Genomic DNA, 18,830 nt, shown 5'->3' on the forward strand with positions numbered 1-18,830 from the left:
TTTGTGGGGGGACCTGGGGATCCACTTAACGAGACACTTTTCACTTCTGAGGCCGTAACAAAACAAAATCTTTTTTTTTTTTTTATGTTGATGAAAGCAATTTTGAGCTTTTTTAAATGTCATTTTTATGAGGCTCAGCACATATCTTAGCGTAGTACTAGAAGATTAAACTCTTTAAGATCAGATTACCTGTAATTTTTAAAAATATACTGATTTCAAATCAAATCAAACTAATTATAGGAGGAAAGTTTTAAGTATGGCTATGGTCGTCATTATGGTTGACATTATGGTTGTCGTCAATCATAGTTCCTATAATTTAAGACGTTACTGGATCATTTTCCAGGAAAAGAGTGCCAAAATCAGAAACTCCTTCCTCACAAACTCTGTAGGAGTCTTGGGAACACACAGCTAAATATTTTTTGGTGAGCAAAACCGGTACTTGGAAATAAGCTTAACTTATTGTTGTGATAAAGAGCTTAACGATACTTACAAGGGCTTGTGCGTTTTATAGTGTAGGTCTTTGTCACTTCCTGGGAGGCCTGAGTGGTATCACTCACTTTAAATGACTTCCCATTATAATTGAGCCTTTTACGTGATGCTGTTCCTGGTATACGTGCCAGGGTTCAAGGTACCACTGGCCTGATTCACCTGGCGGCCATCTTGGCTCCAGACGCTTGCCGGCTGGGGGAACTGAAGGCAGAATTCCTCCCACAGAAGGAACGGTGTGAAAGGCTGAATGGCTCCTAAGGACTTTGAGGTTGTTTTCATTTAAAGCAACGCCTACTGCTTCCATCTCAACCTCTTTGCGCCTTTGTTTTCAGGGTTCAAGGTAAAACTCGGGAGGCGGTTGTGGTGGTGGCTGTGTTTTTAAATGGCTTCTGCACTTTAGTTCACCCTCCAGCCTACAGGTCCCTACACAAATGCAAAACCTCTGATTAATCCAGAACATTCCTGTTCATAGAATTGTGCTGAAGATACCCTCATTAATTCTCCCTCCACTTCAACAACACCCAACCGGTTTGTTATGTGTTGTTTACATTTTGCTCATGAATGAGATGCTTCTGAGCTCAATCTACATGGAAGGAAATGGCGTCCATTTTGATAAAAGGTTGAGAAAACCCTTCAACCAGTAGATATTGAGGTTGAGTAGTGCTTGAAGTTGAAACACGGGGCTTGTTGATTGGTTGATATGATGTATACGTTGTTGCACACACGAGAGCCTCTACTTCATCTGACAGCACTTCACGTTGTTTTGGATTTAATTTTATAAAATGAATAATCCACTCAAAATTGTTGATCGGAAAAAGAAGAATGTATTCAACACGTGTGTCGTGTGATTGAGCATCAGTTGTTTGATAGGTGTTGGTGGTGTGGGGGAGGTTATCAGTGACTTGATGATTGAATGTTGTCACGTGATCTGCGCTGGGGGTGAAGGCTGATGCCAGTGTATCTAGTGGTGGTGTATCTAATGACAACACACACAGTCAACGGTGATATCTGACTAGGACCTGGAATGTCCGACCCTTGACCTCCAGGGGTTACTAGGAGGACACGGCAATGGGGGGGGGGGGGAGAAGCTTTTAAAATAGTAAGCGGCTGCTACATTACGTTACTCAAGGGTAAAGGGGTTTAAGGATATAACATACATGTTTTGTTTAAGTTTTTGATATATTCTAGTCATGAAAATGAACCGGCTTTTTTTTGTTATAGATTATGGATTATTCCAGCGTTGTGTTTAACATCTTTGCTGTTGCTGGTCTTAACCTTTTCTGATTAGACTGTCTGTCTTGTTTCAACCATTATATTCAGCATTCCCACACACTACCTTGGCGACTGCGCCTGTGTCAACACATTTACGGCCAGATTTACACCACAGCTGCACACACACACACGCGCGCGCACGCGCGCGCCCATACACGCACGGCCCATGTAATCACTTCAGCCTCCCCCCCCCCTCCTCCCCTAGGACAGGAGTTGCCGGGGCAACCGCACATTCTTCTGTGAACTTTGAAACTGTGGCACGCACACACATACACACACACGCAGCTTAGATTGATTCTGACCTCGTTGCTAATCTCAGAGCTAACTTTTTACGGCTGGTGTGTTTTTGTGATAAGTAATGAGAAACCACAAGTAAAAATAAATGATTGCTGCTTGAAGTGACTTGATTTTTTGTGTGACATTAAAATGTCCAACTACTACTACTACTGCTACTACTACTACTAAAAACAGGCTGTCAGAAGAGCAAAAATGGAAGCAGAAACTTCATCCATGCAGGTCGTTATGGTGATTGAGTGCAGCTTGTGGGGGAGACACTTGGTATCCCAGCAAAAATGGACTGGATTGTCCAGAGTAGACCGGGCTCCCAAAATGCAACACTTTGCTCATCTTAAACATTATAAGAGATTGATGGGCAATTGAAATTTAGGATTTGCCAACAGAAATCTAAAACGAAAAACGTTTCAAACTAAAGTGAGAAACGCTTAACCAAAGTCATTTTTAACAACCAATTAGGGGACTTGATATAGTTAAGCCATCAGTCAGTGGCTAGCATCAGCAAGTTAACAACATGAACACGAATCAGGGCTCAGCTAGTAGACACCCGTTGGCCCCGGATGGTTCGGATTGGAATTGAGAGTCCAGCTCCCGAGTGGAGACTCCTGCTCCGGTTTTGTGCATCCACCGTGAAGGTCCATCCACTCCTGAATGTGTGTCCATGTGTAATCATGGGGGTTCCCATTCATTGTCATGCTAATCGCGGCCGTGGAAGGGAGTCTGTGCGGTAGAGGGATACGCAGACGGAGAGGCGAGGGGAAGAGATATTGACAATGAACTGTCCGAGAGGGGCTCTCCTTGACTGAAGCGCTGTGTGAGTGTGAGTGTGCGCAAGCGTGCGTGTGTGAGTGTGTGTGTGTGTGCATGCGTGCACTTGCTTCCTTCTCTTATTGGAGTGTCGACATTACAGCAGGTGGGTAGAATTAAGTAGCAGGCATGTCCGTGTTGTTTTACTTTGTCACTTTTGTGTTACCTTGTGTGTCTGTTTTACTTTGCGTGTGTGCACATGTAGTCATTAATGTGTTACTTTGTATTTATTTTACCTTCCACTTGTTTAACTGTGTCTCTTGGGGATTTTCTTTTACTTCAAATTTAACCTGAGTTTGGCTCGGTATTCATATTTGTGACCTGTCAGGTTGTCAGTGTTCATGCATGCGTGCTTCATGTTTTTGCTGTGCTTAATGCATTGTGGATCAAAGACTATGCTCCTGTGACTGAATGAAAAGTTGTGGGCCTCTTGAGATACAGCTTTATTCTGTGGCTGCTCAGCATAAGGTATTGCAGTGTTTTCAGTAACTTTGTACTCGGATATCTGGAGAATATAAATTACATGTCCATACATTTTTAAATTGTATTGAAAAGTTTAATATGAGATTGAGAACAGATTTATTGGTATTGCAACATGTTAGGCTGCAGTATGTGGCCATTAGCCGTACAGTAGCTTTCTACGGTCGACCAGAACACACCTCCACTGAAGCAGAGGAAGAGTTAGGGCTGTTTGTTTAAACTGTAATACCGATAATCCTCTGTATGGATTGTCTGCCCAACTGCAGTGTTTATTTGTCCGAACCCTTCCGTTTGGTTTATTATTGTAGCAAAGAAATTATCCCATGAGAAAGAAATACACACATTTTATATTTCTACTCACAGGCTTTCGGCATTAACTTTGTGCAGCTTCTGCTAAACTATTTGTCCTTCCTGATTATGATATTTAATTTGCATTGTTTCTGAATTGCTAAGTTCTGGTTAGAAATTTAAATATTTAAATAGAGCTTACTTTATACTCATAGCAATAACTTTCTACCTCAATAAATCCCATATGCCAAACTGTGTTGGTTTTAATGGTGGAGATGGTTACTGGCCTTACTTACACACTATTTGTATCCAGAAGTCTCTGATCACTCCAGGTATGCCAGTACATGAGTACATGCTCAGGGTCACCTTCTAGAACAATGTAAAAATAGAAGGAAAAACATGAGTATATGGGTCCTGTTTGATATCTGGATCATATCTGCATCATATGATATGCAGTAAACAAGAGTAACTTGAGCTAGTGTCTGCTTTACTAATTCACGTATTCCCAGAGCTCCTCGGTTCATTTTGTTCTTTGAAACTTCATCACGCAGACCTTGCATTCATTCAACAATGCAAATTATATTGAAGTATTCCAAAGTGGAATAAAGTTGGTCAACACTTTGTACCTGTCCTGCTCTAACTTCACAGCAGTAGCACTTGTTCTCAAGTCCCGTAGCGTTATTAATCGTGTGTTTGTTTTGTGAAAGAGATCTGGGTCATCTTCTGAATGTGGGTCTTTTGCTAATCATTGATGTCTGTATTACATATCTATTCTAATTCCACTGTCCCTAGACCACCTATAATTACATTTTGTGGGCAACATGGTGATACGATGTAATGCTGCTAAGTATGATCACATTGATCTTGACAATGTTAAGCGGAGATAATGATAGATGAAAGGATATTGTTTATTATAATCATTGTTTAGTTTTGTAGTTTTTTGTTGGTTCATCGGGTCAGCTCCATGTGTATCAGCATGCGATAAACACCACCACAATAAAATGAATGGTTAACAAAAAAATGTCATCCTTATTCAGTGACATTACAGGACAGCGTGTAAGGATGAAGTGTTCACCTATTACTTTATTAATTTTTTTTTATGTTGAGTCATAGTTGTTACTCCCAAATCCTTGTCAAGATAGGATTTGTGGTTTATAAATTCCGGGCGTGTGTGTGTGTGTGTGTGTGTGTGTGTGTGTGTGTGTGTGTGTGACTGACTCCACGTGAAGCATAGCCAAACACACCTGTGTGCATTGTGAATTGTGTTCCACACCCACATAGTAAGCATATGAAACATGTGAGCAGAACTCTATGACGAGTTAATAGTTGGTGTCAATATAATCGCTGCCACACTGGAAATTTGTGTAACACACAGTCAGTCGGTGTAGGCGTACATTTTTGCTGAATAGAATGGCAGTCCATGTACTATAACAGATCCTCCTTAAAAATGTCCATTGAATAGAACAAAATGTATTCTATAATATACTAATAGGGTTTTGCACAACTGATATCCATTTTCTGTAGAATTAAGTTCAAAGAACATACTTTGTTTTGCTTCAAACATATCTTTTGTCAACAAAAGAATCTCTAATTGTGCAGAAAACAAAAAATGGAATTTCAGAAATTGGGTCAAAATCCTGTGTTGCCTTTCAGAGGAGGGGAAATAACAACGTAATCAAACATGAGAAGTAGAGCGTGGGACGTGCATGTTTGCATGCTTGTGTGTGTCAGTGCATGTGTGTGTTTTTGATCAAACGTGGGAATGAATGAGTGAACGGAATCCAATTAAAACCAAAGATTGTTTTGTGTGTGTTTTTGTGTATGTGTGTGTCACTCTTAACTTAAATAACACTGCATGTGGTCACGTTTTGATCAGAGGGGAAGGATTCACAGGATATTGTTGATATTTATCACACATATACCAAACCTTTAATTTTACCATCTCCAACCCTTGACTGACCCTAACTCAATGTCTAACCTAATATCTAAACATAAAAGTCACTAACCTTATACTTTAACACAATCATCTCTAACCTAATCTTGGCATCTCTGACATAATATCTAAACCATACCATCTCTAACCTAGTCTTCATATCTAATACTTAAACATAACGCACTTAAACACATGTTTCTGTTGCAGCATGGGAATAATCCTCAGAGGAAGGTTCGGGTTGCTCCCGTGGTGAGACGCAGGTCAATGTTTGTGTGGATTACCAGTGGACTTGTCTAGATAAAGCGTCTTGTCTAAATATAGGGCTCATTTGTGTTCCTTAGAGCAGCGCTAGTCCAAACTCCGGATATGACTAATGGCAAGACGATCTTTTATGATGACGTTTTTTTTTACCAGACACCAATTGGAAACCCCGACTAAAATCAACAACTTGAACCAGTTCAGTGGCATTTCCCCTTCTTATCCACCATCACCGACTCCCTCTTGCCTCTACGTACTACCCAACACCCACATAAATCACCCCCGCGCCCCTACCGTCTTCTCTCTCCTCTTTCGCATTTATTTATATTTCTCTCACCCTTTCTCCTCCTTTTTAGCATTCTCTCGTCTCTCTCTCCCTCTCTTTCTCGGTTTCGCCTTAAGCTTTGTCCCTCCTTTTTCACAACTCTTTTCTTTTTACTATGATCTCTCGTTTTATCCTTGTCTCACTTTGCTTGGCCCGTCCCCCTGGCTCGTCCCCCTGGCTCGTCCCCCTGGCCCGTCCCCTGTGTTGTCCCTCTGGCCCCTCGGAGCCGATAGGTCTGTCCTCTCTGTCCCGGGCCATTGTGCTCCGAGAGACAACAAGCCACAGTCCACTCCACTTTAAGGCCTCATTGAGGCGAGGCAGTGGTGCGTGTACAACCAACACACAACCGTCACACAAACACAGCACACACACTTGTCACACAGCCAAGATCAGGCCTGGCCCAACGATAGGGAGAACATAGATCAAATGCCAGGCAGGCGAGACCAGGAGAAAGAATGGGAGGAGGAGGAGGAGGAGTGGTTTGGGAGGGGGGGATGGGAGTGTTTGATTGAACCTGGATTCCCCGTTTTTCCCCCACATTCTTCTGTGTTGGTCTCCCTCTTTACCTTTCCATGTCTCCCTCTGCTTCCCCATTCTCTATCCCTCTCTCCTATCTCTCCACCATATATTCAGGTCTGATCCTCCTCTCCTTTACGTCTTTGATCGCTCTCTCGTATCCATTGCTGCAATTAAGCCCTGTGTGTATCACAAATTGGTTTCTATTGCTTTCTCTCTCTCTACTTTCTGTTTCCCACGTTGTCATCTGCCTGGGCTTCATCACATGCAGGGATTGTTCCTCTTCGTAAGGGGGCTGAATATATTTATTCAAATCTTCTCTAGTTTATTTGCCTGTGGAAATAATTTCCTTTCAGGCATCAAACCACAGTTTTGTAGCCTGGGAACCACATGAATCTTCAGGATAATGTTTTATTTGCTTTGGCATATGCGTCTGGCCCCCTGCCTATTCAGACAGACGTCCAGCAGACCTGGCCTGGGTCGGGCGATCACAGCCTTTTAGCTAATACAGGGCGGGTTTGAACAGAATCTCCTGTGAGAATGGGTGAGGCGTTTTCTTGTGCGACCAACATGGCTTGCCTATGCTGTGTGTCACACATATTGTTGCTCTGATTGGTTGACTGTCTTTCCAATTACATCCCGAGGCATTTTGGTTCTTGGCCCACCTTTAGAGTAGAAAATGTCCTGAGAGGTTCCGAATTGGTCTGACGTTGGCAAGTTATGTTTCATACAGATGGCCGATAACTAGATTGCATATAAAATGAGTGTAGAAATCTCACGGCAGTGGACCAGACCCAACCGGTCCGCGACGCTGAAGCTCACTCTCTCTCTCCTCCTTCTGCCTCCACAGAGATGACCCTGCTGTCGGCTGAACGCAAGTCCCTGGACTCCAGCCCTCTGTCGGACACGGCCCCCGCCACCGCCTCCGCCCTGGCCCCCGGCGGCCCCGCCCCCTCCCCCGGGGCCGAGGACCCCGAGCTGAGGATGATGGAGAAGCGGGAGAAGGTGGTGGAGGAGCTGCTGCAGACGGAGAAGGACTACATCAAGGACCTGCAGATGTGCGTCAGCGAGATCGTGGAGCCGCTCCAGCGCAAGCAGGTGGGTGGTGGTGTCTGGTTGGGTGGGGGGGAGGGGTTGGTGGTGTTATGGGTGGTGCTGGGTTGGAAGAAGGGTGTTGGTAGTTGGTAGGTTTTGATGGTAGGTTGGTGCCTGGCTGGCTTTAAATGTGTTAGTTCACTCCTTTTGTTACGGGATTTATCGGAAATGAAATGTGCTTCTTATAATAAAATGTAAATTCTACTATTATTGTTAATGTTCAGAGAGAGAAAAAATAACCCGTTCAATCATTTAAAAGATTTCATATATGTGGAAAACGTTAACATAGGGCTGAGGAGTGTATGTAGAGTGAACCCCGTTTGAAACAAGCATCTCATACCCTACGCGTGTACCTAATCTGTGTTGAATCCCCGTTGCCTTTAAAGGTGCAGAACGTGGACTATGACGGCCTGTTCGGAAACATCGGCTCGGTCATCGACCTCTCACAGCGGCTCTTCCGCGAGCTGGAGGAGACTGACTCCATCGGTGAGAAGACATTTCCTCCTTCAGAGATACATTCTTCTTCTTCTACTCTCTATGGTTTTCATAACTCTCCCATTCTTTTTTCGTATTGCTATGGTTATATGAGAAAGCTAGGCTGAAACTTTTTTCACCAAAACATGAAATACAGTGCGAAAAGTCACACATTCAGTTAGAGGAAGTTTAAAGAATCTATAAAGAAAGATAAACAGAATTGTATGCATATGTAGCATTCATATCGCTTATGCATCTATATAATTTTTTATATTTAACCCATCTTTTATGTTGTGTTCTGCAGGAAAGGTGTTTCTGGACTTTAAATCTGAGCTTGAGGACGTGTACAAGATCTACTGTCAGAACCACGACGACGCCATCGCTCTGCTGGGGACCTACGAGAAGGACGAGAGCATCCAGCGGCACGTCCTGGAGTGTCTGGAGAAGCTCAGGTGACTAGCTCTAAGAGCTGCTAAGTCCAGAATTGCTAGCTCTTTAGAAACTATTGGATTTAGAAAGGCTAGCTTAGAATTAGAACGTCTTGCTTTAGCACTGCAATTTTTTAGAAAGACTTTCACGAGAAGAACTGGTTTGCTTGTCGATTTTCTAGTATCAGAATTTGTAGCTTTAGAACGTCTAGACAACAGTGCTAGCTCAAGAAGTGCTGGAAAAAGAATTGCTACGTTGAGAATGCTAATTTGAAAAGCAAATAACTTAAGTGTTTTAGGATATCTGAGGAGAACATGCACGGCTCGTGAAATGGGAATGAAATACTACTACATGTTTAATCGTCTTGTTGATGTGTGTGACACCCTTAATGAAGCAGTGCTCTCTGATATCAGAAAGTATCCGAGTGCGTCTATTGCCCTTCAACATGCATGCGTGTGACAACCAACAACATGCAACTTTCCCTTGGGTGTGTGTTTTTAATGCATGAACCCTGACCGTATGAAACAACTACAAGGTTGAGGTTAAACATTAACAGTCAATAACTGAGGGTTATGCATTTGAGTCAGAGTTTCTCAGCTTGGAAACATGAACCATGAAACTATCAATACCAACATCATTCCTTAATGAGTCGTCAGGAGTGTAAAGTCTGGGGTTTGGTTATCGGAGTCAATTCCAAGGCAATCGGGTTTGACAGTTTAGTTGTTATTTTTGTCTTGCATTCAAAATGAAATACGGCGACTTTCTTGACGCAAACATTGAACACACACACACACACACACACACACACACACACACACACACACACACACACACACACACACACACACACACACACACGTCATCAAAGGTGACATACTATGCAAGCACGTTAAGAATGTCCTCCGCCAGGTTGGTCTTGTCTCATTGTCGCAGGTATTTAGGGGACTACAGTCACACAGGATCTTGCTTTGTCCTGTTGAACGCTATCAGCCATCTTTGTTTGATGATACTGACACCTAGCCTGTGGTAGAAAGGAAGCCCATAGGGGACGAAGGGGCATACTATGACCAAGAGAAAAAAGAAAATCCTCAAAAACCAGACTACATGATGAATAACGTTATAAAACGAACCGGGTCTAAACCAATTGACATTGGATTTAGGCTGGATTATTTGCCTCTGGTTCTTACACTGCTGTTTTCCTTGTCCCTTTGGACGGTGTGAACAGTAAAGTCAACACAACAGGGTGCCCCAGCTTCTGTTAGCATAGCCACCTGACCTAGTGAACACCTTGTAGGGGAACTAGAGAGACACACCGCAACACTTTTTGTACACTATAACACATTTTCTAAACAAAAATGTAGGATTTTAATGTATAAGGGACTTTAGCGAGTTTTCTAATATAATTTTTATTTTTTTAACTTGTATCCTTTTTTTAATTAATTAATTTAATTGTAGGTAACTTTTTTGGTTCTATTGTAATCAATACAGAAATGATATAGCTATATAATAATACAGAAATGATGTAGCTATATAAATCCATTTATTCATCTATATATACACTGTAGTTTAACAACCCCTGACTTTAAGTGCTCACGCACCAGTAACAGGGTATATTTTGTCACGCTTGGCGGTAGTTATATTAAACATTGAGTCTACAGCGAAGTTCCGTGCTTGAAAGTCTTTTTTTTTTATAAGCGAGCGCAGCTCTTCGGACAATTCATTCATTCAGTTTGGGAGCGAAGCCTCTGGCCAGTCAAGAAGAAACGATATAAGCCGTAACCATGGCAACCCTGCTCCAATATCCCAGTGGGGCACTGCTCAAATTCTTCTGTACTTACAGGAAGAACAACGGGAAGCCGGGTTGCTTACTGGCCACAGTCGTTTAGGGGGTCTGTTAGTGTTCAGTGGTTATGTCGTTTAGGAGTTTTAGTCTCTCTGTAGTTATGGTTTATCATTTCTATAATTCCATAGCTCTGTAGTTGAGACTTTCTATATGTTTAACAGTTATGTTGTTGAGAGGTTCTAAACTCCTGTAGTTTAGTCATCCTGTAATTACGTAGTTTAGTAGTTCTGTAGCTTTAGTAGATCTGTAGTAGTTGCAGAGGCCTCAACACGACAGCAAAGCTCCTCCATCTACTCTTTGTGTGTGAACTGTGTTTTAGACTCTGAGGCATCTCTGTCCTTGCAGTCGCTGTGTATGTGAACAACAAGGCTACTCTAAAACCCATCATGTGTTATCCCTCTCTCTTCTCTTCACCTCTGCCACAGGGCTGTCTATCGAGCGTGGTAAGTTTCTTCCCCCTCAAAGTCCCTTCTGTCTCAGATCATTTCCTTGCATGAGAAATCATCCCGTCCCCGCATGCCAACGGCTCCTACTAATCTACCCGCCTGGGAATGACATGCAGGCGCCTGTGTGTGTGTGTGTTTACCGTACATCCTGTGGTGGCTTTTTAAACTCAAGCTGCGTGTGCGTGTGTGTGTGTGCTGTGTGAACTTGTGGCTCTACAATGGATCATACTGTCCTGTTTCCTCTGCAGGAATTAATGGGCTTTCTTATTTGTGTGTGTGTGTGTGTGTGTGTGTGTGTGTGTGTGTGTGTGTGTGTGTGTGTGTGTGTGCGTGTGCGTGTGTGTGGGCTTGCGCTGCGCCTTTATTGTGAAGGGTTCCGCTACTCCTTGTGTGCTCTGTGGTCCAAGAGAAAAATTATTGTTTTTCTGGACAACGCTGAGAGGGGGTTGTGGTTGTGGTGGTGGTGGTGGTGCGGGGAAGGGCTAAGGGTTTCCTAAAATGATTGCTTTATGCCATCTAGTGGCGGATTAACAGCGGAAACATAACGTTTAAAAGCAACAGAAAACTCCTAAAATTAATGTTGCTCTTGATTGCCTGCCATAACGAAATACATTTGTTGTATAATTAACTGATTCGTTATGTGATTGAAATTAGAACAGTAGGATCCTCAAGCCAATCAAAGCAAGTAGTATGATGATTGGTCTGCTTGCCATTCTCTCGAAAAAAAATATGACATAATGGTGGCTTTTTTAAGGTTTTTTATGTCTTTAGATTATCCGCTGCTGCCTCTCGCTCTGCCTCTCGCTCGCTCGTGTGCCTCGCTCTCCTCAATCCAGTCCACCTCTTGCTCCACCTTCCTGGTTCTCCTTTCAACCTCGCTGTGGATCTCCACCCTCGGTCTGACTCTCTCTCTCTCTCTCTCTCTCTCTCTCTCTCTCTCTCTCTCTCTCTCTCTCTCTCTCTCTCTCTCTCTCTCTCTCTCTCTCTCTCTCTCTCTCTCTCTCTCTCTCTCTCTCTCTCTCTCTCTCTCTCTCTCTCTCTCTCTCTCTCTCTCTCTCTCCCTCCCTCTCCCAGGGGGAAGACCAACTACATCAACCTGGGCTCCTTCCTCATCAAGCCGGTGCAGAGGGTGATGCGCTACCCCCTGCTGCTCATGGAGCTCCTGGGGGCCACCCCCGAGGGCCACCACGACCACGCCCAGCTCTCGCTAGCCCTGCTGGCCGTCAAGGAGATCAACGTCAACATCAACGAGTACAAGCGCCGCAAGGACCTGGGTACGTCTGCTGCAGGGCTGGGTGTAGCTAGGCTAGGTGTAGCTGGGCTGGGTGTAAGCTAGGCTGGGTGTAGCTGGGCTGGGTGTAAGCTAGGCTGGGTGTAAGCTAGGCTGGGTGTAAGCTAGGCTGGGTGGAGCTAGGCTGGGTGGAGCTAGGCTGGGTGGAGCTAGGCTAGGTGGAGCTGGGCTGGGTGTAGCTAGGCTAGGTGGAGCTAGGCTGGGTGTAGCTAGGCTAGGTGTAGCTGGGCTGGGTGGAGCTAGGCTAGGTGGAGCTAGGCTGGGTGTAAGCTAGGCTGGGTGTAGCTAGGCTAGGTGTAAGCTAGGCTGGGTGTAGCTAGGCTGCTGTAGGATGAAGACCGGGCTTAATTATCTTATTTGGCGATCCAAAGCCCAACGAACCAAAACCAAAGAAGAGCTCACATTTTGCTTCATAGCCGAATTTAACTGGGCTCTATTTTCAGTGTATTGTATTGTATAGTGTATCTTGGTGCCAAATTTCACGTAAATATTATCTCCGGTTTCACCCGATATGGCTGCATGCTTTGGGCTTAACAATCAATCTACAATTTACATTAGTGACCCTTCTTTGAATGTACAGTCTAGCTTTTTATGATAGCGTTGTCCCCAGTGGGTTCTGTTCTCTGACTCCGCCGCGCCCTCTGCTGTCCACAGTGATGAAGTACAGGAAAGGGGACGAGGACACGCTGATAGACAAGATCTCCAAGCTCAGCATGCACTCCATCATCAAGAAGTCGAACCGTGTCAGCAGCCACATCAAACACCTCACCGGCATGTCCCCCCAGGTATCTAAGCGCTTGGCTGGCCCTTTTACTTCTTCTGCTGTTTTTTACAGTTCTCTTTTTAATTGAATGTCTTTTAAAGATTAGCCTTTTTAAATGTCTAAGTGATTCCTCTCTATGTTAAGCTCTCTGGAAGGTCTTAAGGTCGATTCATAACTCCGGATCCAGACAAAATTTGTCCATCCGTATATATAGTATAATATAAAAGTATATAGGTACCTATATCGTATAATATAAATATATAATGTTAAATACAATATGCATATCAGATATTATATTACTCTCTCTATTTTCGTGAATGGTTGGATTTCTGACTCTATACTGCCGCCTCGATTTCCGCTGGTATTGCGTCCTTTGAGACAAAGCCAGTGGAAGGGAGTCTGTTCAAACCGGAGCGTTTTTTTCCCCTCAGGTCAAGGACGAGGCGTTTGACGAGGCGGAGAAGAGGTTCCGTCTGCAGGAGAGGCTCATCAAGTCCTTCATCAGGGACATCTCCCTCTACCTGCAGCACATCCGCGAGTCTGCCTCGGTCAAAGTGTTGGCGGCCATCAGCTTCTGTGACATCTACACGGACCGCAGCTTCATGGACCCCGAGTGCTTCCAGAGAGCTCACCGCTCCATCAGCGACAAGCAGTTCACCCACTTTGTAAGACCTCGACCTCCTGCTGGCGCTTACTGTGGAGTCAGCCGCCACAGGCTTTATCCCAGTGCCACCAGGGCTTTACCATTTAACCTGTACCCTTTAACCTTTCCCCTTATCGGTCCGTTGGCCTCATTGGGATTGGACCCAGCACTTTTTGGCTGGGAGTCTAACCTGCCCCATCCCCCACACGCTATCCTGCTGAGTTAACGTTAACTGACCTGGAGACCTATGACATCCTGACACAAGGATTAGATCATATTTAAGATCCGGTCAACACATTAGGAATAATACGATTGCCCCCCCGAAAAGGTCTAACATTTGATTGATTCGATTCGAAAATGTGACTTGTACAACAAATAACAAGGTCATGTGACCAACAACTAACACCTTTGACTCTCTCTCTCTCTCTCTCTCTCTCTCTCTCTCTCTCTCTCTCTCTCTCTCTCTCTCACTCTCACTCTCTCTCACTCCCCCCCTCTCTCTTTCTCACTCCCCCCCTCTCTCTCTCTCACTCCCCCCCTCTCTCACTCTCACTCCCCCCCTCTCTTTCTCTCACTCCCCCCCTCTCTCTCTCTCACTCCCCCCCTCTCTCTCTCTCACTCCCCCTCTCACTCTCTCTCTCTCTCTCTCTCTCTCACTCTCTCCCTCTCCCCCTCTCTCTCTCCGAGCAGAAAGAGCGCACGGAGGCCCTCGTCACGGGGCCCCTGAACCAGCTGCTGCTCATGTTCGCCGGGCCCCACAAGCTGATCCAGAAGCGCTTCGACAAGCTGCTGGACTACGACGGCTGCAAGGAGCGCGCCGAGCGCATGAAGGAGCGCCGCGCCCAGGAGGAGCTGCGCGCCGCGCGCAACAACTACGAGGCGCTCAACGCCCAGCTGCTGGACGAGCTGCCCAAGTTCCACACGGCGGCCGAGGAGCTGCTCACCGGCTGCGTGCGCGCCTTCGCCCGCGCACAGAAGGACTTTGTGAAGCGGACCCTCGGCGAGCTGAAGCCCCTGCTGCAGGTAGGACGGGTGGGGAGGAGGGGGGGGGGGGGGGGGGGTCGAGATGAATGTGAGGGGGATGTGGAAATGGAGGTATGGATGGGTTGGAGGATGGATGGATGACGGATTGAGGAAGGAAGTATGGAGGGAACAATTGATGGGTGGGAGGGGGAGGTTACTGGAAGGCGGAGGGTGGGACGGATGGATGGATTGAGGAGGAGGCGGGAGGGTCTTGTTAAGATGATGCGGGAGGAGGAGGGCAAGGAAGAGGGTTGTTATGACGATGGCGGAGGTAGAGTGAGTTGTTTTTAGGAAGATTGAGGAAGTCGGTGTGAGGTAGATGTGGTGGTTGTGGTGTGACTTGGGTCAACCCATGGTACATATCCCGCCTTTACTGACTCATCGGCTCTTTACCTCTCCTCCTCCTCCTCCTTCACTTCCTCCTCCTCCTCCTCCTCCTCCTCCTCCTCCTCCTCTTCCTCCAGGTCTCCCGTCTCTGCAGCACGGAGGGGAACCTGGTGTCGGTGTTCCAGGAGGAGTACACTCGCGTCCTGAAGCTCCTCCAGAGCTTCAGCTTCTGCCCCGAGAATCTGCCCGCCTCCTCCTCCACCACCACCGGCACCTCCACCTCCATCTCCTCCTCGTCCTCGTCCTCCACCCTGCGGAAGACCTTCGACAAGAAGCCCATGGAGAAGCAGAACTCCAAGAAACAGCTCCAGGGGCCGGTACGTCGAGATGGTCCTCCATTTGAGGCTTCCTCTCAGTCTATTGCACTTCCTGTCCTCACTGTTGCTATCAGCCAGGACTCTAGGGGAGCTGTGATGGATTCATTTGTTTACTATCATCATTAAGCTGCAGATACTTTTATTCCATGTGTCAGAGCTCAGCCAATGTATGATTCTATTCCTTTTTTTTATGAAATGGCGGGATTTAACTCTTCCTTTTATATACAAATTGTATAGAATTTGTAAATTGTATACAAATTGTTGTAATAATGTCCTGACGGTCCTCTTGGGGATACACAAAGTGCTATCTCTTCAAGCCACTGGTTCTTGCTCTGTCCTAACCGTATGTTTTATTCCCTACGGGTCCCTCAGCCCAACTACATCCCCCAGACGGACGAGCAGCGCTCGGGCCTGCTGGCGCGCTACACCCCGGAGAAGCTGTTCCGGGCGGAGAGGAACTTCAACGCGGCGCAGGACCTGGACATGTCGGTGATGGAGGGTGACCTGGTGGGGGTCATCAAGCAGCAGGACCCTATGGGCAGCAACAACCGCTGGCTCATTGACAACGGAGGTAGGCCCACTGCACCTGGCCGACGGCGGGGGGAGAGATGGCATTTTTTTTTTTTTTTGTTGTTGTTAGAGCGAAGGGAAGGTAGAACTGGGCAGATTTGTCCTCACTCCAATGCAAATTTAAGACACGCCAGACGTACAACCTACAAATAGAAGACAACAAGCAATGCATGTTGAAAGCAGTCTAAAATATACAAGGGTCCCTTTAATGGTTTACTATTTAGATATACGAAAATAACTGGATTTGAACATGGGTCGCTAGCAGATATATCCCCTACTTATGTACTAGCGGTTTCAGCCATCAAGCTGACTCCAGAACCTTTCCTACAACATAGAGCTGCTCTTTAAAAATGTAACTGTTTATTATGATTTTTTATTTCTTTATTAATATTAATAATATATTTATATTTAAAGGTTTCAGCTGGTTTCAGCTTTCAAAGCGTTCAATTTTATTGGCTAGTATCTACCACATCAAACTATCTCTCTTGTTGGAGATCAGCTATTTTATTTCCTTGTTTTCCTTTTTGTTTGAAATCTGATCAATAGAATGCCTCCTGATAATAATGGATATCATTGTCCTCCCCCCCCCCCCCCCCTCCAGTCACCAAGGGCTTCGTGTACAGCTCCTTCCTGAAGCCCTACAACCCGCGCCGCAGCCACTCGGACGTGTCCATCGAGAGCCAGTCGTCCAACGAGTCGGGCTACGGCGGCTCCTCCCCCGTCTTCTCCCGCCAGAACAGCACCAGCACTTTGACCTTCAACCAGGAGGCCGCCACCGTCAGCTTCAGCGCCGCCCAGCCCTCGCCGCAGCCCTCCATCGACTCCGCCTCCGTCACCGGGCGTCGCCACCGACGACGGGACGAGCCCGCCTCCCTCGACCCGACCGGGAGCGCCTCGGTTCCTCGGAGGGAATACCCCCCGGAGCACGCGCTGCGGGACGCCACCGACGCCGCCGCCGCCGCCGTCGCCGCGGACGACCGCCACAGGCACGCGGCGCATCACAGAGACTCCCAGGAGCGCCCGGGCCGGGCCGCGCCCGCCACGGCGCCCGAGCCATCGGCCACGGACGCCCCTCACAGCCGGAGCGGCGGGAGTTTACAGCGCTACGCTCAGGCGGACGCGGGACCCGGCGGCGGGAACAACGGCGGTGGTTCCTCCCGGGGCCGTAGCCATGGCGACAGCGGCGGCAGCCTGAGGGGGAACGCGTACGCCCGGGACGTGGAGTACATGGAGCCGGAGCTGGAGCCGGAGGCCGATAAGGAGATAGACGGACACCAGGTGAGGGGTGGGCTCTGGTGATGAGGGGGCCGGGACACTCATGACCAATGGCTGTGTGAGCTCTTCTGACACTGAGTCATGGAGTAGAATCGCTTTTGACCGAAGCCACTTAAATGTGAGGCTGAGAAAATTCAAAACATACGATTTTAGAATTGGAGTAATTCCATGAAGTTCCCACTGCTGCAGAACCAGGTTTCTGATGAACAGCTGGACAGAACACAGGGTTCTGAGGGTTTTGATCAGAGTTTTGAGGTAGTGACCACCAATTCAGAGACGGTGCTTTGGGTTGATTTAGTATCAGCCTTCTTCAACGATGCCCAAACCCAGGGGACATTGGGTTAGGAACCCAAGACCCTTTTAGCTCGAGCCGCAAAAACCGTACCACAAGATTATCCTATGTTTGATATATTATGTTAATGATAAATATTATGATAACGTTATGTTATCGCATTACATGTATTATAGCAAATAATAACTGTGTGTGTGTGTGCGTGTGTCCCACCAGATCTACTACGCCCTCTACTCCTTCAGCGCCCGCTGTGCCAACGAGCTGACCATCGCGGCCCACGAGCGCGTCCGCATCCTCGAGTTCCACGACATGAACGGCAACGGCGAATGGTGGCTGGGGGAGGCGGGCGGTCGCCGCGGTTACGTCCCATCCAACTACATCCGCAAGTCCGAGTACACTTGAGGAAGGGGGCGGGGCCGGTGACGCCTCGGTTAGATTCCCGACGGGACGCGTACGTTCCGCCAGAGGCTCTGGGCGTGCGTGAGCGTGCACGTGAGGGGGAGCGTGCACGTGAGCGAGCCCTGGACGCGAAGCTGTCGAGACAGTTTGAGCGGGAGTGGAAAGTGCCGCAGCACTACAATTGATCACATGACTTCCGAACGCCTTCCGATTGGACCGTTTTGGGACCTGATGTTGTTGCTGATAGTTCACTAGCCAGACTTCTCTTTATTTTTTTAAGGATTTGGACCGAGTGCTCTCACCTGCCAGTTGGACAGCTAGTGTTCTACATGCCTATATTTATATAAAAACAACCTTGTTTTATGATGCAGTCTTTTTTAGTTGCTGGGATCTCTGCGTATCCGACCTGTTTTGTACCAGGTGACAAACCCGTAGGGATTCGTCCGCAGGAAGTCCCTCACCACTATGTCCACTACATGTATATACAAGAAGAGCGAGAGAAGAACAAAATGGTGTGAAACAGGAGAATGAATCGAACAAAAAAGCACGTGTGTGTGTGTGTGTGTGTGTGTGTGTGTGTGTGTGTGTGTGTGTGTGTGTGTGTGTGTGTGTGTGTGTGTGTGTGTGTGTGTGTGTGTGTGTGTGTGTGTGTGTGTGTGTGTGGTGGGTCCTGACCTGTTTTGAGCGTGCACTTTTACTTTGCACGTACAACAAGCTAGAGGCTTGTGTCAGCATTTCCACAATTCCCACAGATCTAAAGAAATGCATCTTAAAAAATGGTTGATTTTTGACTGTGAAGTCATGGTTTACAAAAGCACTCTTTGAATCTATATCGTTGATCTCCATGAGAACGGGGGCTGACCTTTTGTAAAGTAAACAGATGATGAGGTGTGTGGCATATATATATATATATATATATAT

The 18,830-nt window shown here is 46.5% G+C and overlaps 1 protein-coding gene across 2 annotated transcripts in view; it reads left to right on the top strand.

Annotated features, from left to right (window-relative positions):
* Positions 1-18,571, top strand: part of dnmbp (dynamin binding protein) — a 41,877-nt gene extending 23,306 nt beyond the window's left edge. For both annotated transcript variants that reach the window (XM_030339920.1, XM_030339921.1), the window contains 12 exons: positions 7,513-7,760; positions 8,144-8,243; positions 8,536-8,683; positions 10,929-10,946; positions 12,024-12,223; positions 12,895-13,025; positions 13,435-13,668; positions 14,337-14,669; positions 15,134-15,373; positions 15,746-15,944; positions 16,545-17,221; positions 17,727-18,571. In XM_030339920.1, the coding sequence (XP_030195780.1) occupies positions 7,513-7,760; positions 8,144-8,243; positions 8,536-8,683; positions 10,929-10,946; positions 12,024-12,223; positions 12,895-13,025; positions 13,435-13,668; positions 14,337-14,669; positions 15,134-15,373; positions 15,746-15,944; positions 16,545-17,221; positions 17,727-17,912 (2,714 nt within the window). In that variant the 3' untranslated portion in view covers positions 17,913-18,571. The remainder of the gene's footprint in view (positions 1-7,512; positions 7,761-8,143; positions 8,244-8,535; positions 8,684-10,928; positions 10,947-12,023; positions 12,224-12,894; positions 13,026-13,434; positions 13,669-14,336; positions 14,670-15,133; positions 15,374-15,745; positions 15,945-16,544; positions 17,222-17,726) is intronic.
* Positions 18,572-18,830: the final 259 nt, after the last annotated feature.

This window comes from Gadus morhua, chromosome 18 (genome assembly GCF_902167405.1).
Source record: "Gadus morhua chromosome 18, gadMor3.0, whole genome shotgun sequence".
NCBI lineage: Eukaryota > Metazoa > Chordata > Actinopteri > Gadiformes > Gadidae > Gadus > Gadus morhua.